The 13,681-nt window shown below is 35.2% G+C and overlaps 1 protein-coding gene across 1 annotated transcript; it reads right to left on the bottom strand.

Moving 5' to 3' along the window:
- Window positions 1–4,028: 4,028 nt before the first annotated feature.
- LOC126967559 (pre-mRNA-splicing factor RBM22) lies at window positions 4,029–12,623 on the bottom strand. Its single transcript, XM_050812086.1, has 7 exons — window positions 12,374–12,623; window positions 12,241–12,294; window positions 11,674–12,167; window positions 10,176–10,349; window positions 9,527–9,669; window positions 8,015–8,127; window positions 4,029–6,955 (listed from the first exon to the last, which is right to left on the bottom strand). The coding sequence occupies exons 1-7, from the start codon at window positions 12,425–12,427 to the stop codon at window positions 6,776–6,778; spliced, it is 1,212 nt and encodes a 403-aa protein (XP_050668043.1). The 5' UTR covers window positions 12,428–12,623; the 3' UTR covers window positions 4,029–6,775.
- Window positions 12,624–13,681: the final 1,058 nt, after the last annotated feature.

Raw genomic sequence — 13,681 nt, 5'->3', positions numbered from 1 at the left:
TACCTACAGATAGAGATAAATTACTACCTTCTACTGTAAGTAATTAGCTGTCAATAATCTGAAGCTGTCCCAAAATACCCGATAAGTCATTCTTATCGCCTTATATTGGGACGCGTGAATTGCAATTTCCATATAAACTTCTATTGCTGGTAAGCTATACGTCCTCCCATTGACAGGCAGCGTATACGGATAAGGTGAGTTACCGTCGATAAGTTGATTGGGACAGAAAAGTCAACGATAGTTACGATTTTTATCTCAAGTAGGCCACAACCGGAGATAGACTGAATATTGGGAACGGCCGTTACCTGTCTGAAATGAAAAATAATATCATAACTGTCTGTAAAGTCGTGAAACTAAGAAAGAACACCACAAGATTATCAGGCCATATCCAGATATAATTAACGACGGCAAAGAAATGATAAAACCCAAGGTGTCAAAAATGTTTTGTGGCATGGTACAAAAACTACCCATTTCTACCCTCGGTCTCGTTGAGCTGTTCTCAAAAAAAAAGGAATAAGCAAGTAACAAGATTATATCTACTCTTTAGTTTTGGGAAAAAATGAAGTTATATTTAAAAAGATGTGCTCTGTATGTATATAAACAATTATAGGTAGGTAGGTACCTACCTATTGTTCATTTATATTTATACCTATACTAGCTTCTGCCCGCGACTTCGTCCGCGTGGAACTCGATTATATCGCAGCTCTTTACAACGATGATACGACTCGCTTGACAGACTCTAGCAGGCAGGTTAATGAATAAAGTTTATTGGCTATGGTGGTAGAATTGTGCTGAAGTTTACCAACAAAGTGATATTACAAATTACAATGCATTATTATAAATGCATGATATTATTGTTGTTTAAACAACAATATTGTTATTGTTGTTGATTTGGCTTATAGTACTTCCTTATACACTACATTAGTGGTTCTGTCTTGAGGTGCTAGTATGATCAAACTGCTCGGCGAACTTACTCTAGAACAAGCCCCGTAAAGCTGCCCGTGTGAGAAGCAGTCCTTAGGTTAATCCCTGCCGTTCTTAACGACTGACCCTGTGATTTATTAATGGTAACAGACCTTCAGGGGGAACTGCAACCTTTTAAATTCAAACGGGTAGTCAGATGGTATTAGAGGTATGCGTGGTACCTATATACATGGATTCACCTCTAGCGCAATCGAACGCCTTCAATAAAGTGTCATTAATGACAGAAGCTTGGTCGTTCTTAGGACTCAGAATAGCACGTTCACACAACCACTCCATAGGTTTATTGGGCAGGTTTTGGACATTTGGGTAAATTCGGGCTATTAGGTCTTGAACGGTGTGCACAACTGACGCAAGTTTTGGTGGAATTACAATTTTGCCCTCAGTTATCGGGTATTCTCCATTCCCTATTTTAAGCAAAAGATCGGAGAATTCCCCGGCGCACACGTCGCCCTTAAGATGCACTCGCATGTTTTTTGGAATGTTTAGTTTTTTAATTAATTGCCAAATATCCTTAATGCATGCTTTGACTTCGTCAGCTCGAGTTCCCCTCGGCACTACGGGCAGAAAGTCTCCAGCTAATTAAACTGTGACCCCCTCCCATCATTAAGTTGTTCCCTCGGATGTCTTTTAGGGTTCTATTTAACGCTTCAAAGGCCCCCTTGTACGACATAGTGCTTTCGTCCCAAACTATAATTTTTCAATCGCGCAATACTTGTGCTGCGTTGCTTTGTTTTGGGATATTGCACAATGGAGTTTCAGTATGATTAAGATTTAATAAGTCTGTAAGTAAAGAAATAATTCAAGAGGCAGCCTGAAAGCCGTGTAAGCAGTTTTGCCTCCCTCCAGTAGTGTGGCAGCGATTCCTGATGACGCGACAGCCAAAGCGATACCCCGGTTATTTCTTACTTTTGCTAATATTAAATTTATAAGAAAAGTTTTTCCAGTGCCACCAGGAGCATCTAAGAAAAAAATGTCCCCTATCTCTCTTTCAATGTTGGCTAGAATTTGTTGATAAACATTTGCCTGTACGTCTGTCAATAATTCCTCGTGATGCTATACTACCTCTCCCAGGGCGCAAGGGTCATAATTTGTCTCCCGTATCTCAGATATTCGCGATTATCCAGGTTTACTGCGGATCTTTTTGGTTTTGGTAAGCCGAATTGATCCAAATGTTTTCCAGCTTGTGCTAAAACTACATCTTCGATCAATATCGAGCATCTGTTAAACACCTCATTCATGAATAGCTCTGCACCATTTTGCAATTCTCTTTCAAGTTGCCGTTTAATGTCGTCCGAAAAACTGTCCCTATATTTTTCCCAAAGACTTAAGGGATCAGTAAGTTGACAAAAACCTATCATTATTGTGAACAGTTTACGCAGCTTGAAAGGAGAATCGCACAATGCAGCTTTTTCTAAAGTTGTGTCCCAATGTTTATCGTCCTCTAGCAGTCCAAGGGTGTTACACGCTAATTGAAATGTTGGATGGAAGATAACGTTGACAGTTTTTAAATATTCAAAGGATGTCGGCCCTCTAACTTCATGTAGTAATAAGCGTAGGTGGTAGCACTTGGTGTTATTTGGATGTATCATGTAGACCCTACCGAGAAAAACGGCAAAAAAAACATGTTTGATTTATGGGAGCAACCTTAAATATTTATTTTATTCTGTTATTAGTATTTATTGTTATAGCGACAAAAGGATCTGTGAAAATGTCAACTTCCTAACTATCACGGTTCATGAGCCTGGTGACGGACAGATAGATAGGCAGACGGACGGACAGCGGAGTCTTAGTAATACTGTGCCGTTTTTGCCCTTTGGGTACGGAACCCTAAAAAAATTTGAGGTGGGCACTCCATACCATACACGTAACCAAATGTCTAAAAAATCTATTTAACCCCCTATTTTATAGCTCAAAAAAAGTTTCTACATATACACTTTGCACCCCTATTTAGCTTCTGCCTGCGACTCCGTCCGAAATTACCAAAGTGTTCTACTTTACTTGGTCGTCAAAAAACCAGAATTAAACAAACGCCCAGCTCCGTCGGTAAACATTTTTCATTTAATAATGATGGGACGTCTGTAATGCAGCTTCAGAGCTATATATAGTAACGTAAATATATATAGATTTCATCCGACTTGATGCGACATATTTCTAACAATACAATATAATGATCAAGCTCACAGCACTGTCACATCTAAGGCCGGCAACGCCACTCTTGACCTCTGGTATTGTAGGTGTCCACTGTCCATCAGATCAGACTGTTTCCCCCTCCAATATAAAAAGTATTTTTTTATTGCAAGAGGAGAATAAACGAGCATAGGTACATATGGGTCAACTAATGGTAGGTATGTATCGCGGTCCTCGGACCATACTCTCTTGTAACACTAGACTTGACCTAGGCGAATGCCGACCTTATATAGAGAAAATAAACTTACTGTTGAATCCGAAAAGACATCGGTGCCGGAGGCGTCGTGGTGAGTCATCATATTAGTCCACCAACAGCTGTTGTCACTAATTGAAGTAGATACACGTGGTACTTAGGTTTGCATCTTCGATTAGAAAACATTTTATAAACTTTATTATTTTCGATTGATCGTACATTATTATTTTCTTCCCTTTTCTGCTACCTCGCTTTTTAATCCCGAATCGCACCACACGCAATCAACTAAACTATCATCCACATAGAATGGATGTGTGGGGTTCCTCCACAGATTTCACAATTTTAGCGCAGTCGGTCGATTTGACATTTTCGGCTTTAGCCAACAACGGTCCTGTGATTCTTCTGTTGTACCAGCGAGCGTGTTGGGCGGTGTTCACTTCCCATCAGGTTTCCCGTACGCACTTTTATCGTGATGTGTGATGATATGAAAAAGTGATATTGAAGCGTGTCGACGCCTTGTCCAGATATAAAAACGATACGAAAGAGTGTGTGGCGAGGCGAGAAAAAAAAATTAAGACTGCTTTCGATGTGTGTGGACAAGCCAAATCAATTTAAAAATGTGGAAAAACTTACACACTTAAACTTGGGAGATTAAAAGAAGATGAATATTGTAAAACTTTATTAATTGTCCTTACTAATGCTATATTGATATGAACTAAACACAACACTATCGCGCGATTTTTTACAGCCAATGCATCGACTTGTTAGTTAGATTTTTCTCTATGGAATTCAACCAGTGTATTAAAGTTGTAACTAATACAATAAAACCACGTCTAATTTAAGTACACGTAATTATATTTGTTTCAACAAGAAATACTCACATGAAAATACAAAGCAGTTATTACACAAAATACTGGTTGAACACATTAGTAGTAAACTTATAATACGTCAGGTATTTAATTTAAATACTTGCAATCTTAAATATATAATAAATGTATACACAGTTCGATTCGCGATCGTCATTACAAATACATACTAAATCGATAAGCAATTCGGACCTTTTTGTGCCTTAGAAGTGATTGTTACAGTTCGCTGGTACAAATCAAAAAGTGTATGATTATTTTTGTGGCCTTATTTCGGTTTTCTTGTTATCAATCCTGTACATATTGGAGCGAAGCATGAAATCTTAATTTAAATATAAGAAAGTTAACACTTTCTAACGATAAGCATCTCGTAACGCGTCAGACAAATGACTAAAATAAGATATTTTTATGGGATTAAGTGAAGGAACGACACCATCTGACCTTAGATTATTAATTATTCGTGTAGAAACTAGAATAAATACTGTGACCGCTGTGAAAACGTCCAAAAATTTTGAGGTTGACCTCAATTTTGAGCTATGCACACACACTAACAAAGTGTCATACAAATCGAGAGTGTAAGACGTAACTTATCACGAACACTACAGGAATAATTCTGGCCTGTTTTCATCGGTTTTGTAGCAGCAAGAGGCTCTATCTAGAAACGTATAAATTATCTAAGCATCTGACAATAACATGGCAATGTGTTCTGATCGAGTCACTTTTTGCTTCTGTCTGTCACCCGTAGGCCGTAATAAATGTTTTATATTGCCTTGACTGTCTGTATAATAATAAGCTGTATGTTATGTTATGTACATAGAACTGTATCAGATATTGTTTTAATAAATGAGAATTCTGACTGAATAAAAGCCGAAAAAAAAGTGGACAGGAAAGCAACTGTGAATAAAGAATCTGGGACTGAGAAGACATCAGTGCTCAGTTAACTGAAGCTGTCACGTCCAACTCACACACTACGGAAAAAAGGTAACCAAATAAATGGAATTTAAATGATATTTTATCATCTATACATACACATAATAAGACAATAGATATCCGTCAGTTTGTTCATCTAAAGAAAAGTAACATTTAAAATTCTTTTATGACTGACTATTTTTGTTGCTGAGAAAAACCAGTTTAGATCTTATTTTACGTTTAAAATAATTATTTAATATTATACTAATATAACCTTACGTTATTTTGTCTCGTAAAAACAGTTCTTCATTTTACAGAAATGCGAACAGATTTCGCATGCACACTAAAGGACTAAAGTATCGCACACAAGAGCATAATCATTCACCGTTACTTTAAAATGACTAAAAAATTGGTTCATCAGTTACCATTACTGAAGATATTTATGAAAAAAAATAAAGAACAATAATAAAAAATGTATCCCGCGAAAATAGTGAACTATTTACAAACAATTAGTGTTACGGTGTGTGTACAATTCTTATGAATTGTCATGTTATTGATAGGTGACTCGGTGAATTTGGTCTCCTGGTTGGCCCCGGGCAACTCCCTTCCGTTACCTATAGGATCCCTACTATTGACAAAAACAGCACACGATTTATGATCTCTTCCGACCGTTGCCAATATAATATCTACAGATAGAGATAAATTACTACCTTCTACTGTCAGTAATTAGCTGTCAATAATCTGAAGCTGTCTCAATATACCCGATAAGTCATTCTTATCGCCTTATATTGGGACGCGTGAATTGCAATTTACATACAAACTTTATATCGCTGGTAAGTTATACGTCGTCCCCTTGACAGACAGCGTGCACGGATAAGGTGAGTTACCATCGATAAGTTTATCGGGACAAGAAAAGTCAACGATAGTTAAGATTTTTATCTCAAGTAAGAGATAGACTGAATATTGGGAACGGCCGTTACTGAAGCAAATAATGACGGTAAAGCTAGAAATTACATTTCAGAATATTTTCTCATAGATCTTATAACAATTATTATTTAATATGTCACTAGTCTCTCCGATTTCGTACAGGCTTAGTTTAAATGTACCTAACTCTCATTTTAAAATTTAATAGTGTAAAAGTAACATTGTCTATAATGATTACCTATTTTTACATTATTGCAATTGACTAAGGATTTATCTGTATTTTATTAAAAGAAAATATATGCTTTCATTATATAAGTCTACCATTGATATATCAATTACATACTTATTCTATTGGTGAAAGAATTTTTACACGTGGTCAAACAGATTTTTGAGTTTGCATACAAACATCCATACAACCACAAATACAAAATATTTGATTATTATTATATTGAAACCTTGATATAATATAAGTAGAGAAATGCAGAATAAACCTTAATATATCGGCGAGCCACAGAATTGTCAATAGTTTGATCTTTCGGAAGTTTCAAAAACTAAGTAGTTCAAGGACTTCACAAAATCTCGTAAAATCTGTCATAACACTGAGACTGACACATAGACTGAATATTGGGAATGGCCGTTACACTATTCTTTGTAGCCAATTTTTTTTGGTCATTTCAAACTATTTAAATATTATTGTATACAGAAAATGGTGATGCTAGGTCTGTGGCGCGTTAGCATGCGCGTGCGCACCGAGCCGCGCGGGGTCCTGGCTGGGGTAGTGCAGCGGGGGCGCGGGGGGCGCCGGCAGCGGCGGGGCGGGAGGGGCGCCCCAGCCGCCCCACGCGCCGAAGTGCTGCAGGTTGAAGAAGTCGTTGGGGCGAGTGGGCGGCGGCAGCTAGGGGACAGCTTCATGTTACTCAACGTATAATACTTCAAGTACGTTCATAAACACTATTTGAAACGTGTTGAGAAGAATGAGCAACAACCTCAACATACAGTGTGGATTGCATATTTATGAAATAAATTAAAACACCTACTAGTTTAATTATTTAATCCCTCAATTACAAAAGTGATGTTTCCAAAGAAAATAAATATCAAAATTTAATTAGCAAAAGAAAACTGTAAGGAAGAAGTCTGTTTTGACATAATACCCAAGCGGCAAATCGGCTTTTATTCTCTTCTCGTTTATGCAAATTCTTAATAATTACGGAAGAAATGAAATTTTGTGAGGCAACTGCGCTTTTTATACTGAAATATTCAAGTTCATTGAATCATTGACCTAGTGACTCATTTCTACAGTACGTTAATTTTTGCTCAAAATAAGAAGTCTACTTTTAGACAAAATTAATGCAAGGATTTTGTAATTGTTTTGTATATCGTCAGCAAATATGCTATCAAGTATGTACCTACATTTATTTCATATATGCTAGTTCCATACTGTATAACAACATTTCAAAAATTATACAACCAGACCTTCCCAACAATATAAATAAAAAAGACAGTCTTTCTTATAAAGTGTTTCAATCGATCACAATATTATAAGCCTTTGTTTTCGTGAAGCCCATTATTAAACTGAGAATTGATAGTTGACATAGTACCTCTTTTACTTTGTGTATTGACAAAAGTTATATAATATTAATACACAAAATAAAGTAGGTAGGTACTATATTAAAAAATATTTATAAGTGCAAATAAAGGTTAAAAATGGCGGATGAAGCGATGGCTGTGCAATTCTTTTCATGTTAAACAAAATATAGGAAATTAATTGAATACAAAACACTTTAACATAGTATATCCTCAAGATATTATTTTTTCCTTCGAACGCTAATAAATTCTTTAATAGAGGTATTTATTTTGTGCTGGGTGTCCCCTTTTCAAAATGTGCTCAAATTTACCAGCTATTCCTATGGGGAGCTATAATACCAATGTATAGTGTTGTTGTAATGGAACTTACAGGTGGTGGAAATGGATGGAGGAAGGCAGGCGGCGGTGGCAGTGCACCAGGCAACCCGGGGACCGGCTCCAATGGCGGCAGCATCTCATTCTTATCAGTCAACCCTTGACGACCTGTAGTTTATAATATATGTAATAATTTAACATAATTTTTTAAATCTGTAAGATAATAAGTAAATCTAGAATCTATAATCATAAAAATAAAAATTTAAAATCTGTGACAAAGTTTTATCTGAAATAAGTTATAATATTCAGCTTCAAACAGTTCATTGGTTCCACAACATCCAACAATATTACATTTCTTTAAGAAGTTTTTCATCATTCAGAATAAATTAAAATCCATTGTGTGGAAAATTTTATCAAACAAACTGACTCTCTCCCTCTACATTGCAATATAATTTTGAAGCATCAAATATACAGATAACGGTAGTAGTAACAGAAGTTGCACTCTGATTCAACTTTTGAGTTCATAGCTGCGGTGGGCTTATAATACAATTAAATTTGTTAAAACACTACTCATACTTATAGCGTACCTACTCAGGGTACCCAATAAGTAATAATAATAAGACAGCAGACACCTCCTATCTATTTACTTATGGCTGACAAGGCTAGAATTATGTTACAGCTTTTATCTACACCCATGCTTTAAATCCTCTATTAAAGATTCTGAAACAGTTAGCTTATTGCCAACATTAAAACACCCAATGTTCTAATAACCATTACATCATCCAAAAGAGTGTTGTAATGTTGTACTGAATTTCATAACAACACTCCTATGTTTTTTTTTTATCCCTTCATGCGCAAATAGTTTCAACATACAGCCACATTCTTATTGCTCGAAGCGTGGTATCTGTATGAATTTCAAAAAAAGAACATTTTCGTTTACGCGCGCTCCACACTCCCAGAACGTCGCACGCCGTAAAAAAAAAGTAGGTTATTCGAAACCCCGCCATTTTTCTTCGATATTTTTATTGTTTTGTTTACAAAAAATGAGCGATTCATTTTAAACGTTGCAAAAGAACATTATATTCGAGTGAATTTTAATTATTGCACTATACAAAATGTAAATTACTACTAAAATAAATAATTGTTTCATTAATACTTAGTTTATTTGTATATAATCAGTAATGAATGATATTAGGTAAGTAAGCTAACTGTTGCAGAATCTTTTAGAAGATTCATATTCTGGGTGTAGATAAAGTCTTGTATGCAACTGTTGATAATTAGCTATTATAACACTCATGTGATACTAACATTCGTGTTTTAATACCCCTTATTAAACAACAGTTGCATAAGGCATTAGGATATCATGACCCAGATGTAGTGCTTTTTACTCTGTTGAAAGAAAGAAAGGAAAAATTGTGACTACATCTCCAATGTAAGTGTGACACTGTTAACGACCAACCAGATAACCACTTCGAAAGTTTCGCCCGCCATAGGTATGTTTTCGTATCTAAAGCGCAGGGTCACATGCACATATATATAGATTTAAGTTTATATAAGTAAAACTTACCCTGAGATTTACCCCACTTAATAGAGAGCCTCTTTCCACTTATGACAAGCCGGTTAAATGTCTTTTCAGCTGCATGCTCTGCTGCACTTCGAGTAGTGTATTGGACAAAGGCACACTGTGCCCGAGATACAAGTGTTAGTTGTCTAAAAAGTGAATTTAATTATAATAGAAATAAAATATGACATGACATTTCAGTAATACAAAAATATCATTAAAAAAGTTTTAAATATTATCATCATAAAGAATTTTCATAGAACCAATGTAGAAAAAATAAATGACATATATATTTTAATAGTTCTACCAATAGTTTTACTTTTACTTAGTTCTGTCCAGTCAATTTCAAAATAGGTGAGCCTATTTAAACCAATTAAAAGTAATAGTGTCTGATCCATTATAGATTAGACCACCAACCATGCAACTATATTAATTCCCTTAGACTCCAAGGCTTCATTTAAATTGAATAAACATTAACATATTTAATTTTATTAAAAGGTAATTTAAAACGACAATAAATAAAATCATTTATATATTTACAACTGTCATAATAAGAAAGAATAAGTCGTAGAAATGTAAAAAGATAAAACAAATAACTTCATGATCCTCTTAGATTTCTTAGCAATAGCAGAATAGCAATTGGTAATGAACTGACCTTATCTCCCCATATTGATAGAAATGTCCTCTCAGCTCCTCCTCAGAGATAATTTCCGGCAGGTTACCAATATAAAGTGTGGTCACTGTGTTGTCTTCTGGCGGAGGCAGTGCTGGCATTGCTGCTGCGCGCCTCATCAATTTCTCAGCCACTGGATCATTAACTCCATAGTACCTAAGTGATAGTAATATTTATATAGTATATTAAATATAATTATATAGTATATTTAGGTTAATAGGTAGTCACAAAATGATTTTTATCACTTCAAATTTAAAAAAAAATTACGGTTTAAACAGTCTTATTATTTTAAACTATATAAAAGATTTCACCAAACGCACCAATTCTGTATCAAGTTCTTATAATATGTCCACATATTGCACATCTAGCAGATAGACTCAGCTCTGCGGCATATGCAGTTAGAAAGATTAGAGAGTACACGAATGTTGCGACCTCTAGATTAGTGTACTTCACAGCTTCTTTCACAGCATCATGACATAAGGTATTTTATTATGGGGTCATGCTGCTGACATTAATATAGTGTTTGCTCTGCAAAAGAGAGCTGTTCATGCTATATATCAGCTTGGTTATAGACAGTCTCTCAAAGAAAAATTTAAAGAAATAAATATTATGACTGTTCATTCTCAGTACATTTATGAAAATTTAATATATGTTCACAAAAATCATCACCTTTTTGCTCTTAATAGTGATTTTCATTATTATAACACTACAAATAAGGGATTGCTTGTAACTAATTCTAGTAGGCTTCATAAGATACATAATAGCTTTAAGGGTAAATGTATACACTTCTATAATAAAGTCCCAACCACTGTTCAGGCATTATGTATAAATAAATTTAAATGTTTTATAAAAAAATGGCTCTGTCGTAAATCCTATTACTCCACTACTGAATATCTAAATGATCGGACAGCCTGGGACTAGATTGTGATTATTTTATAGCGATAGAAATGACTGTACAATATTGTATATTTTTATTGAAAAGAGCGCAAAAAAAGAATGCTGGGAGAGTTTGTTGTGCCGCTTCTTCTCTCTCAGAGTGCCATTTGTTTCCGAAGTGGTAGTAGTATCTAGTAGTTATTAGAAATGACATCAAAAAGAATTCTAAAGGAATCAATTTTGCCAAAATAAATGCCTTTTATGCCTTCTTTTTTTGTGCTTAGGTCCTTAGGACTTATAGTCACATCAACTTAGCTAGCTTTTTTGTTGCTACTAGTTGCAGCTACATTATATGAGACAGTTTTCAAACATATTCTATGAGAACTTCAAGGCATACAAGTTGTAATGCCAGTGACTTTTTTGCACAGTATACCAGCTAGATGATTACAACTGTGGTTACTTATTCAGTAGTTGGCAAGCACTATTTATGTTTCAGTTAGTAGAATTACTGGGCTTATGAGACTTTACTTAAGAGCACTATTGCTATGCCTATTAGTTATGGCACTGCATCAAAATGGTCAAGAACAACTTAAAGAAAACTCACCTGTCTTTAATGTTTTGATCAGCAAGTGGATCATCAGGATCAGTTGGCTTTTCATGTCTGTATGGGCATTCCTCACCTCTCCTACATTCACCCTTCACCCAAAATGAGCACACATGTGGCCTATTTCTCTTGTAATATGGAGCAGTTCGGGCTAATCTTAACAACAGGTCTGAAGTGCCTTTTGATTTAAGTGCTGAGTTACTAGGTTGTGTGGGATCAAACTTTGACATTTGACTATCTAAGTTTTGGATATAATACTCCTTATTGACTTCATTACGAGGTAAATCATCTTGGACCTTTAATGCAGCATCACGAACTTGTATGGGCAAACCATACTCCAAGTCTAACAAACATGTTTGACACACATTCTTCAGTTTGGAACATGTTTGGCAAATTTCAGTTTTCTTAAAACGCATTCTTGCACCTGGGCACCATCTGAACACAGTGAATGGACGGCAACAAATTTTACACTCTTTGCCATATTTCTCCTTGGTCTACAATACACAAATTACATATATTTATTTATTTTAAAAAAACATCAATCATATCAAAACAATGTTTACATACCATTCGAATGTATGGATTATCACCAAGGCAGGTTTGGCACAATATTGGAAAGTCCTAAAAAAGATGTTGATAAAATATAAAAAAAATTGTATTTTTAAGTATGTAACGTTTGTCAAATTAATAATATACTCACAGAATCCTCCCAGTTTTGGCGATTGTATGTGTTGGTAGACTTTGACATAGCCATTTTGATAGGTTAGATTTTCTGGATAGATCACTAAGCTCTTCACTTGAACGTGTGTAATTTCTTAATTTTATTAAATCAAAACCTACAATTGTAATATATTATTGTTAGTAATGCCAAGAGGCGCTGTGAACTGTGAAGTTTTCCAGTTTTCACACCATTCAACAAAACGACATACGTTTGGTCGCACTGAGTACTGACATGTACATGTACATAGACTGTGACAGCGTGACACTCAAGGTGTGACACTGGATGAAAAGAGCATGGAAATTTAGTTTATTATGAAACGTGCAGTTAGATTTGACTTAGTTTGTCTCCTCTCCCTAGTTTTCACTCCTTTTGTAAATATTTTGTGTAAATACATTAAAAAGAATAACATTAAGTTGTAAATATCATTAAGAACTCGTTGAAAAGGGGTGCACTTAGGGGTAGATATATATGTTGGTTTTATGGTAAAAGTATTTATTTACTTAAGGTATTAAACTTATCTATGATACTTGCTAAATTACCTACTATATTTAATGGTTCTACTGGTGAGTACGCGGATCTCTACTATTAATTGGTTAAAATGGTTACTCGGACCAGTCCTGTAATGGTTATAGGCAAATGGTTAATGGTAAGTAGGACCGGACCGATCAATGGTTACTCGCGTACTGAATCTCTACTAGGCATTGGTAATAAATAATAATGGTTAAAATGGTTACTCGGACCAGTCCTGTAATGGTTATAGGCAAATGGTTAATGGTAACTAGGACCGGACCGATCAATGGTTACTCGCGTACTGCCTTACTAAAGGCAACACATGGTTTTATTACAATTAATTTTATCTACTAAGCAATATTTGTAATATAATGCTGTTCGATGGATTTACTTCGAACACTCGTAATAATTTATGTAATTATATTTGTGTATATCCCTTTTTAGTCTACAAAGAAAACAAAACTTGTTTAAATCTTTAGCACTGAGCACAACCAATCAAATTAGAATACAAAAATTCTCTAAGCTTGGTGGTCTACTTTAACGTGACATTGGCAAAGTTGTGGTATAACTTCCACCGGAGCCATAGTAGGAAGAATAGAATAGACTGCATGTTTCATACTGTAATTGAGTGAATCTCTTTGCTCTTCTTTTCTTAGAGAGCCTCGCTAGGCTGATTGGATGAATCATCAAATCATGGATGGTATGTCAATTTGTCGAAAAGAAATGCATGATAAGTTGGACAGAGAGTGAATGGAATTATATTTTAAGCAATTTTAT

Source organism: Leptidea sinapis, chromosome 13 (genome assembly GCF_905404315.1).
Source record: "Leptidea sinapis chromosome 13, ilLepSina1.1, whole genome shotgun sequence".
Taxonomy (NCBI): Eukaryota; Metazoa; Arthropoda; class Insecta; order Lepidoptera; family Pieridae; genus Leptidea; species Leptidea sinapis.
The sequence above is the reverse complement of the archived record's forward strand: the minus strand, read 5'-3'. Positions and strand labels throughout refer to the sequence as shown.